The sequence below is a fragment of the Jatropha curcas genome, chromosome 1, assembly GCF_041381405.1.
Source record: "Jatropha curcas cultivar XTBG-Jc1 chromosome 1, XTBG_Jcur_1.0, whole genome shotgun sequence".
Lineage (NCBI taxonomy): Eukaryota > Viridiplantae > Streptophyta > Magnoliopsida > Malpighiales > Euphorbiaceae > Jatropha > Jatropha curcas.
Genome location: NC_143151.1, coordinates 1951554 through 1975491, shown reverse-complemented (window position 1 = coordinate 1975491; position 23938 = coordinate 1951554). Strand labels below are relative to the sequence as shown.

At 33.4% G+C, this 23938-nt stretch overlaps 3 protein-coding genes across 3 annotated transcripts; all 3 read left to right on the top strand.

Moving 5' to 3' along the window:
- The first annotated feature begins 1897 nt into the window (after positions 1-1897).
- On the top strand, positions 1898-10662 carry LOC105628414 (3-beta hydroxysteroid dehydrogenase/isomerase family protein). Its single transcript, XM_012209821.4, has 12 exons — positions 1898-2447; positions 3598-3687; positions 3764-3897; positions 3999-4169; positions 4485-4601; positions 4689-4768; positions 5115-5310; positions 5683-5797; positions 6251-6425; positions 8794-8950; positions 9918-9984; positions 10071-10662. The coding sequence occupies exons 1-12, from the start codon at positions 2192-2194 to the stop codon at positions 10274-10276; spliced, it is 1764 nt and encodes a 587-aa protein (XP_012065211.1). The 5' UTR covers positions 1898-2191; the 3' UTR covers positions 10277-10662.
- Positions 10663-11621: 959 nt separating this feature from the next.
- On the top strand, positions 11622-21938 carry FPA (RNA binding protein). The gene is made up of 6 exons (XM_012209819.4): positions 11622-12029; positions 14704-14949; positions 15365-15439; positions 15803-16800; positions 17281-18682; positions 21644-21938. The coding sequence occupies exons 1-5, from the start codon at positions 11754-11756 to the stop codon at positions 18662-18664; spliced, it is 2979 nt and encodes a 992-aa protein (XP_012065209.1). The 5' UTR covers positions 11622-11753; the 3' UTR covers positions 18665-18682; positions 21644-21938.
- Positions 21939-22353: 415 nt separating this feature from the next.
- On the top strand, positions 22354-23494 carry LOC105628412 (beta-1,3-galactosyltransferase pvg3). The gene has a single exon (XM_012209818.4). It carries the CDS (start codon positions 22585-22587, stop codon positions 23470-23472), a length of 888 nt encoding a protein of 295 aa, XP_012065208.1. The 5' UTR covers positions 22354-22584; the 3' UTR covers positions 23473-23494.
- The last annotated feature ends 444 nt before the right edge of the window (positions 23495-23938 follow it).

Below are 23938 nucleotides of genomic sequence, written 5' to 3'. Positions count from 1 at the left end.
TATGTTTCTTTTATCCTTTTTGCATTTTTATCCAATCTCTCTTTTTAATAAATTATAAGTATATATGAAAGGGCACTTTGTTTGATTAAATATATATGAATTTCAAGAATTTAATTTTTTTATGTATTTCTACTTGTATGCATAATTTAATATATATGTATTTCTTTTTTTTTTTTATTTCTTTTTGTCTTCTCTCATTCAAATTTTTACATAATATTTTAAGATTTTGATTCAGAGATTTTGATTTGGAAAAAAAATTTAAAATTAGAAAGGGAAACTATACCTATCAAACATAGTGATCAGAATTAAGTAATTTCTCTATAATAGAAAAGAAATGAAAGTAAAATTATGTTTTGATCTCAAAAAAAAGTTATCCTTTTCCTATTAATAATCAAAGAAATGAATTTCAGCTTTCTTATTAAAGATTTTTTTTCTCCCTCAAAAAAAAAATAATAAATCAATATATTAGGAATTAGGAAATTTCTGTTTTGGGAAGTTGCTTGCTATTATAATTATCTGATTTAATGAGAATTGGGTTTATCATAGTACTAGTATTTTTAGGTGATGGATGGGTTTACCAAACGCTACTTTCATAGCGAACCTTTTAGACATCACTCACATTTCATGAGATAACCTTTTCTCATTTCTATACATTGCCATTCTTGAAAATATCAATTTGCCCTCAAGTTTTGGATCATTACCCTTATTTCTCTAGTTTTTAGGTCACCCACTACCTTTTTTTTTTGTCAATATTATTGGAATGTCTTTTTTAGATACGAGACTAATCTTCTTTCAGAATTTATAGGTGTGCTTCTGAATGTTTTTCGACGAATCAAATTTCCAATCTTATAAAGATTACTTACTGAACTTGAGTCACTTAATACTTTCTCATATGTATGTTTCAATGGAATTAATTCAATTTTAGAAATACTTTTTTTTAGCAATTAGGATTCAATGTTTAACGAGAGTCTTATGAAATTTAAAGTCTTTGTTGTCAAGAAAATTATTTGAATACTACCTCCGGTTTAAAAAATGAATACACATGTATAAATTTTTTAAAAAAATATATTCTCATTAAATAAAAATATAGAATCATCCACATCCATCAACAAAAGTGCAATAGGAAAATCTTTTTTAAGAAGATGATGTGGAGTTAACAAACGGGTATCGACTCTTTTAAGATACTTTCTTGCTATAAAGGAACCTTTATTTTAATACCAAAACTTAAAAAGAGGGATTCCTTTTTATGAAAAGATCGCACAATTGCCTTTAGTCAATGGACTACTCTATTGGTTTGTAGGGTAAAACTACAATTTGTTGATACACCCAACATTTTGTAATTGGTGGGTCTATTTCATTAAACAATGCTGAAGGTTAAACCAATCAAGTTTTCTCTCTTGTTTAAAAATGTTCGGGTGAGAGGTCAAGTGTTTAATTTTTGTGAACGGAGGAAGTTTTTGTTAGAAGGCGCTTTTTTCGTTATAGACTTGACACTGCGCGAACAAAATTAGGCTTAACGAAGAAAAAATTATGCCTTTTCCAAATTGGAAAAGAGGGACTTGCAATTTCTATTATGTGCATTTTATTTTTACCTTTTCTTAAGTCGTGAAATTGCATAGTCAGAATTAATTTTCGTGATACAAATTTATTAAATTTTTTATTTATTAGGATATAATAATAATAATTAATTTTATAAATTTGTTTATCTCATATTTTTACAAAGAGAAAAAAGTTTCAACCATTTAAAAAAAACATAAATTAAATTAAATTATTTATTTGTTTGTTTTTAACTATTATCAAATAATAATCAATAGGCGGATGCATCAATGGCATTGGACTCCATCCTTTAGAGAAAATTTACTTGCAAAATGAGTGGTTTGAAATTTGGGATTAGAAGAAAATGAAAACCCTAAATCAAAAATTAATAAACCCAAAACCAGAAGGGGAAAAGGAAAAATTCCATAAGAAAAATTAAAAAACAAAAAAGGAAAAGAAAAGCCGATTGTATGGGGCCCATCTACCACATCAACAACTACAGTGACCAATTAGAAAAGAACAAAACGTCTCTGTACATACTTTCCGCGCCAAATCCCTTCCTTTTATACAAATACACTGATCAGAACCAGAATTTCTCATTTCTATTTGATTTCATTTTTCAGTTTTTGTTTTTAATCTCTCTTTCTCTGTGTTTATGGCGATCGAGGTTCCATTTGGGGATTTAAACCCTAGAACCTGCACGGTTCTTGGAGGGCGAGGGTTTCTAGGAAGATCGATTGTCTTCAAGCTTCTTAAACTCGGTAACTGGATCGTCCGAGTAGCCGATTCTGCTCAGTCTTTGCAACTCGACTCCACTGACTCTGCCGACTCTTGTCTTAACGATGCCATCTCTTCTGGCCGTGCTTCTTACCACCACGTTGATGTTCTCGATGTCTCTGTCATCGTCAAAGGTAATGTATGGATACGCACTCATTGAGTTCTCTTTTCATTTTTTTGGTATGGGTCTTTGTTGGTTGCTGAGAACTGAGAAAAGAAAATGAGAGGATATGAATTATTTAACTGTAATGAGCCTGGTGAAGTAGTTAGATCAAGTTTGATTTGCAAGTGAAGAGAACTAAGGTTGTAACTGGATTGGTAATATTTTATTTTATTTTATTTCTGCTGCTTGACATTTTAAATTATCGAATTGGTGTTTTGGGAATTATGATGTGACTTGGTTCTCCATTCTTATTAGGGCCTGGAAAAAAAAAAGAGAATAAATTAAAATCCTGGATTAATTATTTTTAGAATTTTGGCTTCTTTTATTGGTTAGATTTCTTGCTGAGGCAAAATTTGAAAATTTAACTCATTTTTTTTGTTGGCTTTTTTGGTTTCATATTTCCTCAGTAGATAAGTTATAAGTACATCTGTTCAAGAGATTGTTCACTTGTCACTTGTATTTAGATTGAAGTGATTGGGATTTAAACTATTTCATTAATATAACTCTTGGTATCAGTTTTAAGGCCTGAACTTTTGGTTTAACTCTTGAGCAAGTGATTAGTTTTTAATCATTTGGAGAGGAAGAAACTACAAGAAAAACGTATGGTGTCCTCTTTTTTCTTTATTAAAATATTAAAAAGTGTCATACTTTGTATTCTACAGTGAATTTATAAAATAAAATGAATCCTGTGTTACTTTCATTTTTGCAATGTGAAAACTGAGGTGAGAACTCCAGCATAGTTCATGGATTTTTTTTTTTTCCAGAGTAAAAAATATACGGAAAAACATCAAATGCTTGCTTGGGCTTTTTAAGTATATTAGCTGAAATGGTGGTCGTTTTAGCTATAGACAAAAAATACGTTTCTTGTTCCTTATAAGTTATGTATTGTTTTTTCATCATGGTGATATGAACTTATTCATCTTTGGTGAAAGAGGTGAGGTTTTAGCCTCCCTTCTTTCTCTCTTTCATGGAATATGTGCTTGTGCATAAGTCCCTGATGTATTCTGGCTTTTCTCTTCTTTATCTATCACTTTCACTGCCTTCTTTGCTCAACTGGTTCATGGTTCTAGTATGAATATTGATGTTGAGAAATTAACATTGCACAATATATGCCTTTGCAGCTATTGAAGGTTCATCAGTTGTATTTTATACGGAGGCTTCTGATTTATGGAATTACGATTTCCATTATTGCTACAAAATTGTTGTTCAAGGTTAGTGATTTGTGATTACCAATGCAATGGATTTTTCATACTAAATGTTGTAAGTAATGATTATTTACTTTCTCAGGTGCTAAAAATGTCATCAATGCTTGCCGACAATGCAAAGTTCGAAAGCTTATATATAACAGTTCTGCAGATGTAATTGTTGACGGTTCACGTGATATAAGCTGTGGAGATGAGTCCTTACTATGCCATTGGAGAGTATGTTCAGTGCTTGAAACTTTTCGTATATTACTGTTTCCTAGTAGATTGTATGCTTGTCTTTTGGCTTAGCATAGCTCGTAACTAGTGTCATGATACAGTTTCAGGATATGCTGAGTGACTTTAAGGCTCAGGCAGAAGCATTAATCCTGTTTGCTAACAACATTGATGGCCTCTTGACATGTGCACTTCGTCCCAGCAATGTCTTTGGCCCTGGGGACACACTGCTTGTGCCTTTCTTGATCAATTTAGCAAAATCTGGTTTTGCAAAGGTTTGAGAGCTATATGTGTAAATGATCTTCTGCGTTAATTTGTTTAAGGTGTTGGTTCTAAACTTGTTATCAAGCTTTTTTTTTTTTTTTTTTTTTTTTTTGAAAAAAACTCTTTAAATATTCTCTTCTTGCTTTTGCTATAACTTCTCTGATATCGGGATTGTATATCTTGAAGAGATAGGTTTGGTCTTTTCTTAGTTTTGATCTTTTCTCCTTTGATTTCAGACTTTAGGCAGTTGTAGACATCCGCCAGTTGTATGATCATCAACTTTCATTATTTAATCTTTTTTTAAAGTAAAAAAGTTTCCATTTCAGATTATTATAGGAAGTGGTGAAAATATGTCTGACTTTACTTATGTGGAGAATGTTGCTCATGCGCACATCTGTGCAGCCGAAGCTTTAGATTCTCGGATGATCGCTGTGGCCGGAAAGGTAATCCATCATTTTGAGTAGTCCTTTCTATGTTTTGATTGCAGTCATGCACAAGGAAGGTATTATCTTGTCTGTGATCCATTGCAGGCATTTTTCATCACTAATCTTGAGCCCATGAAGTTTTGGGAATTTGTATCAATATTATTAGAAGGCCTGGGGTATCAAAGGTAAAGTAACCATCCTGAATTTTTAGGCTTCAGAGGAGAAAAAAAACTGTAAAACTTTTCCTTGATTTCTGTATCATGTATTACAAAAAGGCAAGAAAAAGGCAGGAGAGATAAAAATATTAATACAATAAAGGTCTAAAGTAAGTATGAAATGGAAAAGTTCTTAGTCAATTCAAGCTATTTTTTAGACTTGTTACGTAGTAATATACTAATAAATAATGTGCCAAATTAACCCTTGTCGCACATCTCAATGGAGAGTGGAGTGGTTTTTCTTTGCTTATTAAAATGGGTGATATTTTCTAGAACTGCTGTTTCAGTCTGATTTTTCTATTTACTTCAATTGCAGACCATTAATAAAACTTCCTGCCAGGATGGTCTGGTATATTCTTTTGTTTGTCAAATGGACACATCCAAAGTTGGGTTTACAAAAATATAACCATGAACTCTCAGCTTACTTCTTTCGTCTAGCTTCACACACTAGGACTTTTAGTTGCACTTCAGCTCAAAGACGTATTGGATACTTACCAGTTGTCTCTCTTGATGTAAGTTTTGCTTAACTCTGTGGTCTTTCATGATCACACCTTTTTTTTCTGTAATTTATTTGTCAAGCCATTAAATGTTTTCCTTGGACGTATTTATTTGTTTTTTAGTCAATTGTTTTCTTTTGAATTCTTAAGCCTCTAATGCATTTATGGACGTTCTTGAGGTTATGATTGAGTGTTGATTTTATTTGCGTTGTTTTGACCTGCTGAATATATATAGATTATAAATGGCTTCATCTTGCTATCTGATTGTAACTTTTTCTTGTTGGTGGACTTGACAAGGCAATTGATTCATATGTTATTATCCTGGAATTTCCAAATAATTTTCTGAGACCTTCCACATCTGTTTTGTGTTGATTGTTAAACATGCAGGATGGTATTGCATTGACCATTCAATCATACTCAAATTTGGTCGAGGACCCATCTTTCATGAGATATAATCTTGAAGAACAATCAAAGGCTGATAAGCTGCTAGGTGGCGGGAAAGGTGGGAAATTTATTGTTATATTTTTCTAAAATTGGTTGTGAAATGATTCCTTTAATCCCATTTATAAGTGCTTTCATGCTTCTAGCCATTAAATTATGAAGCAGCATTTAGAGTCAAGGACTTATTGATTTGTGCTTAGATTGCTAGATTTAATGGTCTAAATCTCCATCTGTATTGAAATATGCTGATTTTACCTGAACTTAATTTTAGACATGCTAGACTTCATTGTAATGGGCATGCCTATCATTGCCATAGCTATAGATAACCCATTTGGCTTGGACTATGCTCAGCCTAATACCCACTATTTTCCACCTGTTTTAGTGACTGGAATTCTACCATTCAGAATCAGTTCAATCTTGTAATGCATCATAAAATCAATAACTAAAGGGGCTTTTCATTATGATGTGTGTGTTATTAATTGTTAATGTAATGGGTTAAACTTTCTCGTTGCAGTTGCGGACATTTTGCTATGGAGAAATGAGAAGAAAACATTTACGTATTTCCTTATATTTGCTATGCTGTTTTACTGGTTTTTCCTTTCTGGAAGAACTTTTGCCTCGTCTGCTGCCAAGCTTCTGCTGTTAGTCTCTACCATCCTTTATGGTTATGGCATTCTATCATCAATGATGTAAGTATTATTTATGCTTATTTCAACTTGAGATTGAGTATTAATGGGGTCTGTGGCATGTTAATTTCCAGAACTGTTGAAAAGTTGTCAGCCTCAAAAAGGAAAAAAAGAGAAGTCCATCTTAGAACATAAACTTTAATCTTTATGATTTTTATAGTTCTTAGAAATCACTATGGCAAAACCATTTTGATTCCATCCAAGTATAAACTCCAACAGTCTTTTGCCTGTTCTGTACCTTTAAGTTACCATGTAGTGAACCTCTATTTCTACTATTATTGATGTTAGTGCCCCTCTCCAAGTGGTTAAAAAGGGAAAAGTAAATGTCCTAGTTGCGAAAGCAAAGGACATAACCATATTTTCATTTCTAGAAATAATTTTGCTACAACAACTACCAAGTCTTAGTTCCAAACTAGTTGGGGTCCGCTACATGAATCCTTTGTTTCAAATATCCGCTTTGATCAAGTTATATCCATGCAAACAAAGTATAATTTTCCTACAAGTTCATCATAAAATGGTTTTTGCTCCTAGAAGAATTTGCTCTACCTTTTTACTCTCTTATGGAAGCAAATGCCTTGAGTAAAGCATATTTTTACCCTTTGATTCCTGTCTGATAAAGAATTTATGAAGCTTGAGAATTTTTTGAAATATGTTGTGCTCGGTTTGATACAAGCCCACATCTATCAAGCTAAACTTAAATATAGGTGTTAAAAACTTTCAAAGAACTTGCATTTGTAGAGTAGAATTACTTAATTTCCATAAATTATTGTTTGCATGGTGAAAAAAATGAGCTTTTTTTTACAGAGGCAAGTGTTAGTGTTTTAGATTCCAACTAATACTGGATAATGTATAATCTGGCGAAACCATTGCAGAAGTGTGTTTACAATGAATTTATTTACAAGCTTGCTCATGAGTTAGTTGGAATTTAAATCAGCAGAGCTTACTTAATATTAAATGATTTTGCTTTTGTTTGAAAATGACCATAAATATACAAAAACAGGCTTTTACCCAATTGACATTTGATCTACCTAGGTTCATTCGTTGCCCCACCTTTTTGAAGGCAGAAAGCACAATAATAATCTTATGCAAACATACAATCAACAATTCAATAACATGTGAAATATCTTTGTAAGACAAAAGGCATCCAAAGAAACTATAATTTTTGGTTTTAAGTCCAAAACTTTTAGCTATCAGTCTGGTAAGAAAGGTTAAGGCAGAAGCATTTAGCATTAATGTGAATTAGTACTGTGAACTTTCTTTGGCTGTTGTTTCCATGTTTCGAAAATGTTTCCTAGATGGAAACGTTCAGAAACTCCTGGGAAACATTTCAGGGCTGTTTCTGTAAATAGGACAATTTGGAAACATGTTTCCCCTCTCGGAAATACATTTCCGTAAACTAGAAACTCTCATAAACTCATTTCTCTAATTAAAATAAATACATAATTATAAATTCATAAAACATGTATTTTTTGTGAGTATTAAACTTGTAACTTTTTGGATGTGAGTAAATGTTGATTGGACTTTGCTTGTTGTCGAATATATTTAATGGTTTATAATAATTTATTTTTTTATATTTATAAATATAACCATATTATTTTTATATTTAGTGTTTCTCGGACATTTCCGTTTCCTATATTTTTAAAAATACCATTTCTCCATGTCTGTTTCTGCACCTCTACGTTTCTGTTTCCATGCAACATAGATTAGATATTTTTTAATCGTATTATGAAAAAAAGAAGTATGAAGAATTAGTTGAAGCTTGTGTTAAAAATTGAATTTGTATTTTATAACAGAATGATTGCATAACGGGTAAGAAGGCAAAAAAGGTAGTTGAAGCTTGTGTTAAAAATTGAATTTGTATTTTATAACAGAATGATTATTATAAGGGGTAAAGAAGGCAAAAAAATTGTACCCTCATGGTGCTTTTTATCTGTGTTTAAAAACTTTTTTCCATTGAACCAAGAATAGAATGAGAAATATACATTTCCATATATATATTTTCCAATCTGGAGATTATTATTGGAATTTTTTTTTTTTTTGAAGAGTGTTATTTCGGAAGAATGTTTTGAAAGATGAAACTTATTGTCTTACACACACTTTCTTTCTTTCTTTCTTTTTTCTTTGCTCTTTTAAAACCAGAAAAGTGGACCTAGTTCATTTTTTTCCTTAAAAAATTGAAGAAAATAGTGCAATAGAAACAGGGTAGCCATTAAGATGCCTTGAATATTTGTTTTTCATTTGGTGTTGATGATCATGTGCATGATGTGTTAAGTCCTTTTAAGTTGCTGCCTAGACTATCATGTTGAAATCTCACTCTTTTCTCAGTAATTCATAGCGTTGAAATTTACATGATGTTTGCTGATTGCAACAGATCCAGTTTTGCCATTCAGAGGATATCCTTGTCTTGGTTTGAAATTTCAGAAGCAGTGGTAAAAGATTCAATCACATCCATAGCATATCTGTGGAATAGAGGGGTTAAGAGGATAAGATTATTGGCTCAAGGAGAGGATTGGAATAACTTCATCAAGGTACGGATTGTGACAATAAATAATTCTTTTACAGTATTGAGTTCACTGATTTTCTTAATTCCTTGCCCTTCAATTGCTTGTATGCTCATGCATGAACCTAGATGGCTCGAGCATTTATTATTTCTCTAACCATTAAATTCTAGTAATCACTTGATCTAGGAATTACAAGTGGGAATAGTAAAGTGACCTTCCACTGAAGTAACTTTTTGCTTTATTTTTACTCTTTTGATTAAACCAAATATGGCTATGTAGCTCTCCTGTTTTTTAGTATATTGGACAGTTTCATTGTAAAAATATGTTCTTTAACCTATATAACATGCATAGGAACTTCTTGTCACTAGTGAACTTTTTTTCTTTTTAATGCTAAAAACTTGTTTGGTAAAGACAACTTTTCTAAAATTTTATTGAATTCATTTATGAATCCAAATTTTCACATTTCATATAAATAGAATTTCATTTGGATTTCGAAATTATTAATTCTCTGGAACTGGTTGACCAGATCCAACCAAATTAACAGAGATGGAAAACAAATTCTAAACTTCAAAGGAATTCAAGCTACTAAAACTAATGAATTCTAACTACTTAATAGTAAAGTTACAAAACTAGAATGAACTTTATGTTGACCTAAAAACGAAAATTCATTTAGAAATATTTTTTTTAATGAAATTCATTTGCAAATGAAATGATTTCTTTGTGGATTTATTTTGAACATGTGGATTTTATTCTGAACACTACGTTAATTTGCCTTGCAAATGAAATGATTTCTTTGTGGATTTATTTTGAGCTTGTGGATTGTTTTCTGAACACTATGTTAATTTGCCTTGCATTGTTTATATTTATAGATAGCTGTCTTGAATGATCATAAGCTCACATGAGAGTTGTGTAAAAATTGTATAGGATTGGAGTTTCATGTATGACGACTTTTCTCATGGAATCTCTTATTAAATTATTCTGATAATCATTACAGGTTGCATTCTCTCTCTATTTTCTCAAGTTGATTCTGTTGCAATCTTTGACAGTGTTGGTAGGTGTAGGTAAGCAAAAATTTTTTGTACAATATCAAATTTATCTATTATCAATTTATTGTTCTTCGGTTTGATCTTCTTGGAATCAAATGCAGCTCTGGTCTTTGCCTTTACGGCATTCTTTGTTTATGAGCAGTATGAATCAGAAATTGATGGATTAGTAGAGATTGTGGTTGACAGAATAAAAGGAAAACAGAGATTATTGATGAGGAATCTTCCTGCTCCAGTTGCATTGTTTCTACAGAACAAAGGGATGCTGCACAAACAGAATGGACCCATGGCTGTGAATAAAGGATTATGACACTTTACAAATGATCGGCTAGCTCGTTTAGGCTTCTCGAAAACGAAAAATTACAGAGAGAGACCCCCAGCAAAAGAAAGAGATGGGGTATGTTAGCGTCACACAAGTTTCTGCCTTACTTTTTCATTTTGTTTTTTGCTGTAACATTGGTTACTAATTTCTGAAAGTACAGGTTTAGGTGGTAAATATGTAACAGAGTGAAGTGTCTTAGCCAAAATGTTGAAATATAATCAGAAATAGGTCGCCTTAGGATACAACTCTTTCATGGTTCTGATTTTGAACTGGTGCGATTTTATAGTTTCCTTCTGCCATTGTTGGTTAAGCTACTTGAAAATGATTTTCACCTCACTTTTCACTAATCTTACAGCATAGGTTTTCACCTTGTATGATTCATTTTATGTCAGATTTTTCGTTTTTAGAGTGAGAAAAATGAAAGAAAGAATGACAAGGAAAGAAATCCTTTTCTGGATTTTAAGGAGAAATAAGACTCAAGGAAGAGTGCAAAAATATTTCTGGAATCTGCTGTCTGGCAGAGAGATTAGAAATTCTTTCCTTTTCTTTTTTTTTTTTTTTTTTTCCTATTATTGTTGTTATTATTATTTTTGCAAGGAGTTATTAGAAGTTTAATGATTTCTGAAAACAATATTTAAAGGGTATTAAAAAACCAATCAAAATGATGAAATCAAACCAACTCAAATAAATCAATAAAAAGCTTTTTACTAATCTTTCTTCTTAACTCTCTCGTCGGTTGCAGCTGCAAGTTACAATTACCAGCTATTCGCTGTCATGAACAGTTGAATTAAAATTTTTAAAACTTATTATGACAATATATTTTTTTTATTTAGTTAAATAGTATTAACTTTAAACTAACTAGATTTTTATTTTTATTTGCAAATTCATCTTTAATTGCAATAAGAGTGTTATTATTAAAAAAAAAGTCAAAATTATGGTAAAATTGATAAAAAAAATAATAAAAATGAGGTGGAATTACAAAAATATGTAAAGTTAAAATAAGGTGAGATATTGCTTTTTTTTTATTTTTTATTTTTTATTTTTGCATGAGTTAGTGGACAAGTGAATAATACCGTTCATAGTTTACTAGAATGACTTATTTAAATGCTTTTTCCAATGTTTGAAATTCACTCGTCAATTCTATTTATTTTTCTGTTTGATGTTTTGAATTGAATTATTCATAAAGTCATTTTATTCTAATAATAATAATAACAACAGCAAATCACCAATCCGGCCCAATAAATCCACGAATACGACATGCCGTTTTAACACGCCTTATCTAACACAACCGTCAATCCCTCCATCCCCTCATATATAAAAGCAGATATACATTGCAGCCTCCCGTCGTAGCTTTCTTTCTTTACCCTTTCTCAGTTTCTCTTTTTCAATTCAATTTTCCTTTGTAGCAAAATCCCTCTTTAATTCCCAAAATAAACCAACCCTAATTCTCTATCGATTTCTTTCAATGGCGCCTCCAATTAAATCAAGCAAGGTAGGTCACGACGAATCGGATCCTCCATCGAACAACCTATGGGTGGGTAATTTAGCCGCAGATGTAACGGATGCAGATCTTATGGATCTTTTTGCGAAATACGGTGCTCTTGATAGCGTTAATACGTATTCTTCCAGGAGCTACGCTTTCTTGTACTTCAAGCGCGTGGAGGATGCTGCGGCGGCTAAGGATGCGCTTCAAGGAGCGGTGTTGCGTGGCAGTCCGTTGAAAATCGAGTTTGCGAGACCGGTTTGTTGTTCTCATCTTTGTGTCTCGTTAGGTTTAATTAGTTTTAATAGTTGTTTTTGTCGATTAAAGTCACTGTTATTTGATATAATTATTATTGTTATTATTCGATTTCGGAATTCGTGGTTAATTTGTGTAATGATGAATGGTGGTTTTAGAATGGCAAAGATTTTTTTGTCTGAATTTTTTTTTTTTTTTTATTCTTTCGTTCCCAAAACTACTCAAAATTTCTTTGGAATTATGAGGAATAGAATAAAATTGCGAGTGATTTTAATTTGCCATCCGAAATCTCAAATCAAATCCATTTGGCGTGCGTTCGAACCAACAAAAATTCGGATTATTCAAAATCAACTCATTAATCAATCAAGATTAATGACTGATTCGCCCGTCCTTACTGTCGATTCTGGGTTCAAATTCAAAATCGTAAATTAGAACTGTATTTTGAGAAATTTCTAAGCTTCCCATTTGGGTTTGGAAAATAAAAGTCCCAGGAGTTAAATCAATTTATATCTGATGAGTACATTTATCCGCCTATGAAATGATTCATTTCCCAGAAGCAATTGTTAACTTTAATTAAAATTCAAGAAGCAACTGCTGCCAAAAGTCGGATAATACAACGTATTCCAATATCATTGATTTAAAATATTCAGGAGGGCGGTTAAGTTTCCTTCATATTGCTTAGATGCCTGATAAGTAAGCATGAATTATACCATACAGTACGAACGAATTTTGATTATATATAGAACTTGTCATGTGTGCTGTCAGGGGAGCTTAACATCCTACATATTTTAGTCGCTAGATTAGCAATTATGTAATCGACCTTTCCTCATATGCATAAAAGCCATAGGAAAACAAATAATTAAAAACAAGGTACGCTTCCCTTCAATAGACACCTTTTATCTTGAATTGTCGTTGGAAGCATAATCATGTGCTTGATGTAATTTTGTTTGATGGTACAGTGAAGAAAAGTGATTAGTAAAGCTGTCAATGCAATTTGCAGTATGTATATCTTTAATTGGTCGGATATAATCATAGGTTTTATTGGTACTAAGTAATGCGGTTCACCTGGCTTAGTCCACCTTAGGGGATCTGTATATTCCAGCCAAAAAGAACAATGCAGAAAGAAAGGAGCTCGTTTTGATCTTAAGCTCAAATATAATGTTTTCACTTTAAGCAAAATGATATATGAAATGTTGCAATTTTTAATTAAATGAATACTGAGATAGAATACAAGCAAATCAATGATCTTTTAGGTAGGCATAACAAATGGCCTCTGATTGAACTCACATTTTCTGAACATCTAATGTAACTAACCATCTAGTATTTCAATGCTATTTCCAATATTTAAATTACAACTCCATTTTGGCCATCAAAAGTAAAATGTAGGACTACTTTCATATAAACAGCAGCACCCTTTTGTATTATCACTGTATTGTATTTTCTTCGGACTAGTCGTTATCATTATTTCTGCTGTAAACTATCAAGCCTTTCATTCATCACAAGCTAAAGCTCATGAGAAAGATTCATAGAGTAGGTAGTTTCTGTTATGATACATTGCTTCAATTGCTTTATTCTAGAATTTTTCCCTTTTCACAGATATTGTTTTACTGTAGCTTCCTCCCTTCCCCTCCCTCCCTCCCTCCCTCCCTCCCTTTAAATCTTCTGAAGAAATGGAAAAAAAAAAAAAAAAAAAAAAGAATAAGAAGAATTTATTTGTTTGACAGCACTAATATCTTTGCTGAATCCACTAGAATAACTTTTGTCAACTCCAGTATCATTTTTTTTTTTTTTTACTGGAAAGGGTTTTCTCATCAAAGTTTATTGTAAACTTGGCTTGCTTTGGTTTTATTTTTTGAATTGTGATTCATCATAACAAAGGGATAGGTTTTCTAGAATTTATTTGTCCTTTTGTAGTGACTCTTGACAATGATAATTTGTGACCAAGCTCTTTGCATGGATTTCATTTCCTAATGAAACCAAAAACGGATAAAGCACTAAACTATAAGACAAGTAAGCCTCTCTGGACCATACAAGTGCACGGCGAGCCCATGCAAAGGGTTTGGTAGTATTTTAGATATGAAGACCTACCCGAATTGGCTTTGCTTCCTCAACATAGCTGTGAATCCATATGATTTGCACTTTTTATTTTTTCTATTCCTTATTTTTACAAGGTAGTGGTCATTTGATCCAAAAATCGTTGGCGTTTCCTTTGTGGACCACCATAATTTTATCTATGAGAGACCTGCAGAATCTTGTTTCCTTTTTACTCGATGCATACAGGTGCCACACCTTTACTCACCTTCCAATATGGGTCGTCCCCCAACCCCAATTTTTCCTTATATTTCAGGATCATACTATGTCTCAGTGTTCTACACGTTTTTGGCATGGGTATTCTGAGGTTAAGTGAAAAGTTCAATTAACAGAGGTGGTGAATGTAAATACTTTCTCCCTCTCTCCTTAATCAGCACTACGCATGTTTGTATTCATGTACTTCCAATTTTCTTCCTTTTCTTGAGTGGCTTGAATTATACATCATCTGTTTCCCTTCTTGTTTAGTCGTATAACTCAATTTAGAATACAATGTTTATATTGCTAAAATGGTTTTTTAGTTGACTTTCGAATTATGCATATAAACATTTGCAATATTGTTTGTCTTATTAATCAATTTTGCTTTCAGGCCAAACCCAGCAAGAATCTCTGGGTGGGTGGAATCAGCCCAGCAGTTTCCAAAGAACAGTTGGAAGAAGAGTTTCTTAAGTTTGGTAAAATAGAGGAATTTAAATTTCTTAGGGACCGGAATACTGCATTTGTCGAGTTTTTCAAACTAGAAGATGCTTTAGAAGCTATGAGAAACATGAATGGAAAGCGAATTGGTGGTGACCAGATACGTGTAGATTTTCTTCGATCACAAGCTGTAAGAAGAGTAAGTTATTTCTTGAGAATATGCGCAGCAGTTTTTGGAAGTATAAATGTGGGCAATATGGGATCTGAATAATCTTCTTATAGTTAGTAAGCAAAATAGATAGTTAGTAGTAGGTGATCAAGTTTCAAATGAGGGCTTGCCGATTGCGTGTTTTTCTGGTCAATTTGTTTTCCAAGAAAATGTTTTGATGACACTTTTATTGAGCGTATCTCATGGATCTTCATTTTGTGTGATTTAGATGTTTGGAATTGTTTTATGACTTTGTGTCCTTAATATATTCCCACTCAAGGAATATCCATCAGTAGAACTCATAGTTTGTCTGCTTTGTCGGAGGGATTAATTTCTACCTCAATTGTATTTACTTTCTATTTGATTGGATAAGCTTAGGTCACACATTTTCTTTCCCACTCAACAGGAACAGTTGCCTGATTTTCGTGATTCAAAGGAGAGTCAGTTTCCAATTACACATTCTGGAATAAGACGAGCTCAGGTAAATGATTCTGAATAACTTCGGCTATACTATTAATTGCAAAACTGTCAGTTCTATAGTCTAATCGTCCATCTTCCCATGATTGCATTCGATATTATAATTGGTTAGTTTGTTGTGTCACTTCTTACCAATCCCACAACTTTTGGCACATATGATCTCAGACAGAAAGTACCAAACGCAAATCTGATAAAGTAGTTTTGTACTAAATATTTTGGACTCTACATGTCGATCTTTTTACAAAATTTTACTTGGCTGGTAGTGCACTAGTGCTTAAATTGTCTTGTTCCCAATCAATCAAATTATAGTCTTTATCCCACTAATTTATATTTGAAGATTTTAAACCTTTTTTTTCAACATTCTCAGCCTTCAGCAGGCCGAAGGGAAGGCTTACCCAGTAATATATTGTGGATAGGGTATCCTCCCTCTCTACAGATTGATGAACAAATGCTTCATAATGCAATGATTCTTTTTGGCGAGATTGAGAGAATTAAGAGCTTTCCGTCAAGGCACTATTCATTTGTAGAATTTAGGAGTGTGGATGAAGCTCGGCGTGCTAAAGAAGGTTTGCAAGGGCGGCTTTTCAATGATCCTCGTATAACAATTATGTATTCAAGCAGTGAGCTTGGTCCTGGTAAAGAGTACCCCAGTTTTCACGCAGGAGTTAAAGGGTCAAGGCCAGAGATTTTTAATGAACGTGTTTTTGCATCTAGTCAGTTGGAAATGTCAGATCATCATCGTCCTATTGGAGTGCATTCTTTTCCTGGATCATTGCCACCTAGCAGCGTTCATAGACCAAACTTACAGTTGAGGCCTTTTGGTCTTCAAGGTGGTTTTGACCCTGTGCTCTCTGTTGCAGAATTTAATGATTTGGCTCCTTTGCATAATCTCCGAGATGGGAATTCCAACATTCAAATGGGGCCAAGCTGGAGTAGGCCATCTCCTCCTGCATCTGGTATCCTCCCTTCTCCAACTTCAAGGATTAGGCCACCAATGAGGTCAGTGTCTACTGGATGGGATGTGCTTGACCCCAATCAGTATCAGAGGGAAGCAAAACGGTCAAGAATTGATGCACCATCATCCATTGAAGACGATTCTTTTCCCTCGCGAAAGATTGATGATCGTGGGCTTGTTTTGGACAAAACATATAGGCTTGGTCTGGACACTGATGCAGGTGTCTCAGGTTCACTTTTAAATGTTCATGGGAAGCGTAGTCTTAGTCCAGTTGGTGCAAGGAGCGCAATAGGATTACATCAGCGGCGTCTTGACAATGATTTTATATGGCGTGGCCTTATTGCTAAGGGTGGAACACCAGTTTGCCATGCTCGTTGTGTCCCTATAGATAAAGGGATTGAGTCAGAACTGTGAGTATGACTCTTCTTGTATACAATTTACATTTACATGTGACAAGTATTTGTGATGCTGGATTTCATCTCGCTTAATGATAGGTGTACATGTTATACCCATCTTTTTGTTTAATATTCTAGATTTCCTTTTCTCCTTGTAAGAGCTAAGAATGTGATAAGTTGGGGTGAAATTTTCTGTAGAACTTTTTATCACTCTCTACCTGGATGGTTTCCAAAAAAGCACATTTAACACCCTGTTTCATGCATTGAATTTGCTGGTTTTTATTTTTTTGGGTCATAGAAATACATTTATCTAATCCTCTTATTTATTTCCTAAGTCCATAAGAATATATAGGCTAACTTTTTGAATTATTTAAATGTCAGCTAATAATGGATTCTTTTTCACTGGTATATCACCTTTGTCTTTGTAATATTGTTGATAGCACTTAAAACAAATCATTTCCTTTTACCCTAATGTGGGAGATTCTTATTTTGCAGTCCTGAAGTTGTTAATTGCTCAGCCAGAACAGGACTGGATATGCTTGCAAAACACTATGCTGAAGCCGTTGGATTTGACATTGTCTTCTTCTTGCCAGACAGTGAAGATGATTTTGCTTCCTATACTGAGTTCCTTCGCTACTTGGGTTCAAAAAACCGTGCTGGCGTTGCCAAGTTTGATGATGGAACAACACTGTTTTTGGTGCCTCCATCAGATTTCTTAACCAATGTGTTGAAAGTTGTGGGACCTGAACGACTCTACGGTGTAGTTCTCAAGTTGCCACAGCAAGTTCCCAGTAGTGCATCAGTGCTGGCCCAGTTACGTCAGCCCAGCCATTTTCCTCCATTCACTGATAGACATCAGCTTCCTCCATCAGATGCTGACTATAATCAAATTGCTAGGAAGGAGGAACATAATATGCCAACGGATTATAACAGGATGTTGCATGAAGAATCAAAGCCTACATCAAAATCATATTATCCACCGACAACTGACTCTATACCAGAGCCGTCAGTCCCTCAAGACTATGCTTCGAGTAACACTGCAGCCGTTTCTCAAGCAGGAGTTTCATTGACACCTGAGCTTATTGCCACACTTGCATCTCTGTTGCCTGCAAATGCACAGTCAACTGTTCTAGAAGGCAGTCAACCAGTAATAGGCTCCTCAGTTGTTAGGCCTCCATTCTCATCAATTGCAGCTGATAAAAGAACTTCCACAAATGGATGGAAGCATGATAATCAGGTTTCTGGAAACCCAAATCATTTACAATTTGGGAACCAGTACAATCCTCAGGAACAAGTTCACTCTCAGTTTCAGCATTACCCATCTCTATCCAATGGACCTAACCATTCAGCAAATATGGTCCCTGGCAACACCCAAATGCAGGATTCCTCTGTCAACCTACAACATCAGGGCGGAATTCCATCTAGGCCTTTGACTGGTGTTGCCATACCTTCCCAAAGTGGACAAGTTGCATTGTCTCCACAAGTCAACCAGCCGTATCAGCTTGATGTTCCACATCAGAAGAGTTATGGTGGGATGGTGCATGGAACAGATGTTCCAAGTTCATATAGTCCACCAGTTATTCAACAATCAAATAATCCTGTTGCCTTCTCTGGTCAGGCTCAGGGTGGTAATTATTCCCAGGCACAACCTGGTTTGTCTTTATCTGCTGACAAAGTGAATTGGGAGATTTCTAATCAGGTGCCTCAGTTCCAAAATGCACTCTCTGGAGCCGGTCAAGCCACGTCGGAGGATGAGGTTGACAAGAATCAGCGGTACCAGTCGACATTACAGTTTGCAGCAAACCTCCTCCTTCAGATACAGCAACAACAGCAGCAAACAGGTAGTCCAGCAGTTCGAGGATCCGGAAATCAACAATGAGATTCCTTTTTTACATAGGTAATTACTCTCAACTTACCATGACTATTTGATTGATTTTTCTTAATGCTAAATTTTGTTTGTTTGCTTGGTGGTTGATATCATTTTTTCTATTTTATTCATAATCTTGTTTCCCACGTGTAGTTCAATATATATTTTTAGTTTTACCAAGGAAAATGAACTTTATTTTAGCTGATTCTTTTTCGTTCCACGTGCATATTGGAAACCCCTGTGGAAATAGATCATAGTTTGATTAGACTTTTGTATTGATATAGAGAGAAAAGCCAAGGTTCTATGTAGGTTCGTAATGGATATACTTGGACATTATTTTTGAGTACCAACATTGAATGTGAAAGATAGTACCATTAATGTCGTTTAGAAATGTCGAATTGTTGTTCTTGTAAGGTGCTCAACAGGAGATGACTTAGTAGAATTTGTGAGAGGCTTAATTGGTGTCATGTTTGGTAATGTGATAAGTGATTCAGTTCTATTATATGGAAGTGATTTTCTGAAGGAAACTGCTGGCTATACACACTGCAGTTTGACTATTGGAGTTGTTGGATATCAACAGTGTTATAGCTTAGGAATGGAAAGATGTTTTAAGTTGAATCTTTTGGTCCTTAGCTTTGCAAAATCTTTTCCCCATCTAGGTGAAATTCATGCATTGATGTTCATTGGATATTTTATTATAATTTTTTTAAAAATCTCGTTATAATGTTAATCATGCTAAAATTGGACTTGGAATATGTTTCTGTTTGCTCAATAAGTGTTGACCTTGGACCTGTTAATTTTGGGTATTTGCACGCTTTTCTGAATTGGGACAGATTTTCATGTGTGTGCTCTTTGTGCTTTCTTGCTTTTTTTGTTGTGTGATATTGTTGCAAGGTTTTTGTACTGTATTTTGTGTTGGTGATTGAATCTCAACATCTTTTTATATGATATGCCTAAGGTTCCACGCACGTAATATGGAAAATCTCTTATCTGTTCTCTTTGCGTGTCCAGTTCTCATTCTACTTAACTCATGAGGTTTACATGTTCTGTACTTGTGAATATCATTCATGGATTGCTTATCTATGTGCTTCATTTATTTATAAATGCATGTTCTTGTCAATATGCATTGTTCAATTGGTCAAATATCTCTGCTTTAATACTTATTGTTTGCACTTTGCTTTTTTTTTTTTTTTTCTTCTTTTTTTTTTTCTTAATTTTTTTGAGTGATCTTTGGAGATTTTTCCCTGTTTTAACTTCTTTAGTTGTAAACGTATGGTATACTTCTAATTTGTAAGAGCATGCTTTACATAAATTTGGAATACCATACTGAGACTATTAAAGCTTTACATCTTATTTAAAAGACCCCCGAAATCGAGAATCTAAATAATTCAAGCCCAAGAAATAACGAAAGTGATAGAAGCTAAATACTTGTAGATAATGTTCGTCGTTAACTAGTCATTTATGCCTCTTTGCCCATAGTAACTAACTGATGTGATTTAGTTGTCTCCATCCTGGTCATATACTCAAAACATCAGTTTTTTACTCGTTAGTAGGTAATTCCAAATCAACCTCGAGTTACCAAGTTCTAAACAATATTGGAAATACGCGACGCGTTGTAGAAGATGAACAAACTGCGAAAATTAAGCGGCTGAATCTGCGTGTGCCACTCCTTATAACTTTGAACATAAAACGTCAGATATGCTGCTACAATCTGTGTAGACTTGCTAGCATTGCATATAAATTACCTTGGACTTCCTCTTCATGCTCTAGGTTAAGGATACTAAGTACATAGCAGGCAAATGAATTAACCTTAATCGCATGCTTATCGGCCCTCTTTTTCAATATTGCACGAGCAGTAAGCAGGTTGACCCATCCCTACTACAGGTACTTGGGTTAGTTGGAGAATTTCTTACTAATATTGACACACCAGAAAATCAATGGAAGAAGCGTCTCCTGAAGTCACCACTTTTAGCACCCTAATAAACATGGACAAGTAATCTGCAAATACCCGTGATATGGAGACATTTTTTTATATATAGGTCCTTGAGGGAGCGTGCTATTAATTATATTTGAGGTTCTCAGATTATTCGAGAATATATTGAGGTCTTAAGAGTGTTCTTCAATGAGAGATAAAACATATAAAAACCCAATTTCAGTCTAGGCTTTGTAAGAATCTGATAGGCTTGAGAAGCGAAGGTGACATTTTGGTACTGTGCTTTTGCCCAAATGCCAACCGGCTCGACAATTGCATCTGACTTTGCGAATGTTTATCAATCAATGTTAATTAGCATCAGTCACAGGTGACAATGCATTGGTTGGGGGGTAGTAAATGATCTTAATTTCTGCAAGGATGTGAATATAAATTCAATTATCAGGAAACGATTTGTTCGAAGGGTAAAAAATCTTTGCGCTTTACAGTCTCGCGAGGAATACACCTCTTGGTTATATTAATATATAAAAATCTGTCATTGTATAATTAAAATTTTTTATATTTTTAATTGACTTGTTATAGCAAGTCAAATAAGAGAAAATGTTAGATTTTTCAAAGGAAGGTAAGTTTTTGGAAACAAATGAAATCTGATTAAGGATAATTTAGTAAGATGTGTTAACGTACAAGCAATAGCACAAGATCTCGTTTATTGAGGGTAATTTGGTAAATTGGGTTTTCTTTGTACAAATGAAATATATTCTCCGCATTATTGTTTGGCTTGTCATCCAAATCAAGTATCCTCATTGGTTAGCCACATATTCTTGGAAACAAATTGAGGTTACAGCTAAATCAAGTCGTGGCATTCTATAGTTCCTATCAAAATCGATCGTGGTAACAGTAGCAACTATGATTATTTTCTTTTTGTAATATAAAATTTTTAAGAGAGAGATGTTTTAATTTCATTGTGCGTTTATTTTATTTTTTTTTATTTTTATAATATCTAAAACTGCAAATTAAAACAACATAAGTGGTTGGTTTTAATTGATCTCTCCCATTTGTAGGTAGTTGGGCTATATTTATTGTCTGTCCCGAAAGCAAAGCGCCAATTCTCATGCTGCAAGCTTTTATTGGTCAATGAAGAATCTGCAAGTGTGATAGATATTTGCAAAGATGCCTAATGGTTTCTTTTTTTTGACTTGTATTCTTTGTAAAAATTGTTTCTTTAGGTTAGAGACTCAAGATGGGTGCCCTGTTTTTTCTAGGACACTTCTTGTTTTTTTTTTTTTTTTTTCCTTTTTTTTTCTTTTACTTCCTTTGTTAGTAATCCTTTTGATCAAGTTTCATTTTTGCGTGCAATATTTCGCGCAACTAATTTATAGAACTTCAAAATGCCAGACTATGCCATGCCCTTTGAGTTTTTACAGAACTTATAATTTCTCTTTTTTTCTTTTCTTTGGTATAATCAGCAAGTTTAATCACTCTCGGTTTATAGAGTATTAAGGTTTTTATCCCTTCAAGTGCATTTTTGAAATGGAACTTGTATTCCCAACTTTACAGGATATTGAGATTGTGAATCATTTCAATCAATACCTTATTAATACATCTTTAGAAGTGAGTGTCAAATGAGAAAAATGATAAAACAATAATGTAAAAATGATTTTATTAGAATTAATTAAATACATTAACATGAGAAGTTGTATCATAATAATTATTTATCATAGTTTCTTTTCAATTTTCTTGTTACTTTCAATCTTGTCATACGAAGCCCTCACATATGCACACAACACACAAAAATGATTAGTGACTTTACCAAAGGAGCAGGCAGGCACGAGTAATAGCTCTCAACAACACTCTCCTCGCATGTAAAAAACATGACCATGTCAAGAGCAATTGTTTCCTCCTATCAAGAACATGAATTTCACCACCCACATCTTCTCTACATACATACATATATATATATATATATATATATTTCCCATTCTTAGCCAAATTAACCTGCATAATGAAACAAACAAAGAGATTGAAACAAATTGCATTACCCTCACTTACCTTTTCTCTCATTTTCTTTATCTACATATTGTTTGCTCTTGGAATAAAATCTTTTACTTCATCTAACAACTCCATTGAGGCATTAAATCAAACACCTGACGATCAAACCAAATTTAGCATACTACTCGGAGTCTTAACCCACCCAGACAAACATGATCGCCGTCACTTCCTCCGCCTTATTTATGGAATCCAAGAATCTCCTATTGCAGACATAGATATAAAATTCGTATTTTGCAGTCTCACAAAATATGATCAAAAGGTACTCATCTCTTTAGAAATTCTTCGTTTCAACGATATTATAATTCTCAATTGCATAGAAAACATGAACAATGGAAAAACCTACACTTACTTTTCTTCACTTCCACGTATTCTTCCAAAGCATTATGACTATATAATGAAGGCCGACGATGATGTGTTCATTAGGCTAAAGCCATTGTCTTTGTCACTTAAGCCGCTTCCAAGGCAGGATTTGTACTATGGCTATGTTATTCCTTGCGAGAGCAAAAACCCATATGAGGGTTACATGTCAGGAATGGGGTTTTTGCTGTCTTGGGATATTGTTGAATGGATTGGGAATTCTGATATTGCTGCAAATGAAATTGAAGGGCCAGAGGATAAGGTGGTTGGGAAATGGTTGAAAATGGGAAATAAGGGTAAGAATAGAGTTTCTAATAAGCCTTCAATGTATGATTATCCAGGGAGTAATGGAAAGTGCTCGCATGAACTTGTACCAGAAACTATTGCTGTTCATAAGCTTAAGAGATGGGATCAATGGTTTCATGTTCTTGAATTTTTCAATGTAACTAAACAACTGAAGAACTCCAATTTATATAATTTATGATCCGACTAAAAATGTATTAATACATTCTTTGTCCACAGATTTTTTTTTTTTTTTTTTTTTTTTTTTGTATTATAAAATGGTAATTGATATAATTTGTGTTCACTAATTTGCCATTAGCTATGGTACCACTCTTGATATTTTCAGGATTATTTCATTACAATTTCTAATTGAGTCAAAAACTATTATTAAATATCCCCTCAAAAAGAAAAAATATTAATAAACATAACATAATAACATATACATAAAAGTGTTATTAACTTATTTTCTCACCAAATCAAACAAAAAATTATAAAAATATTTATATTTTTCGTCAATATTATTTTTAAATAAAAGTATCTAACATCGTCCGCTTCTTCTTTTTTTTTTGTTTGACTAATATTAATTTTAGTATTTTGTGCAAATAATTATTTTTTTTAAATAAATTATTTTGATTTTTAATAATAAGACACATTGTTTTTTTTTTTTT

What these genes read in the sequence shown, in the direction of transcription:
- LOC105628414 (XM_012209821.4), top strand. Translation starts at nt 2,192, where the DNA reads ATGGCGATCGAGGTTCCATTTGGGGATTTAAACCCTAGAACCTGCACG. An exon ending in TGATCGCTGTGGCCGGAAAG is followed by an intron (nt 4,602 to 4,688) that starts GTAATCCATCAT and finishes GATCCATTGCAG; the next exon opens with GCATTTTTCATCACTAATCT. An exon ending in GGCATTCTATCATCAATGAT is followed by an intron (nt 6,426 to 8,793) that starts GTAAGTATTATT and finishes TGATTGCAACAG; the next exon opens with ATCCAGTTTTGCCATTCAGA.
- FPA (XM_012209819.4), top strand. Translation starts at nt 11,754, where the DNA reads ATGGCGCCTCCAATTAAATCAAGCAAGGTAGGTCACGACGAATCGGAT. An exon ending in GATCACAAGCTGTAAGAAGA is followed by an intron (nt 14,950 to 15,364) that starts GTAAGTTATTTC and finishes CCCACTCAACAG; the next exon opens with GAACAGTTGCCTGATTTTCG. An exon ending in CTGGAATAAGACGAGCTCAG is followed by an intron (nt 15,440 to 15,802) that starts GTAAATGATTCT and finishes CAACATTCTCAG; the next exon opens with CCTTCAGCAGGCCGAAGGGA.
- LOC105628412 (XM_012209818.4), top strand. Translation starts at nt 22,585, where the DNA reads ATGAAACAAACAAAGAGATTGAAACAAATTGCATTACCCTCACTTACC.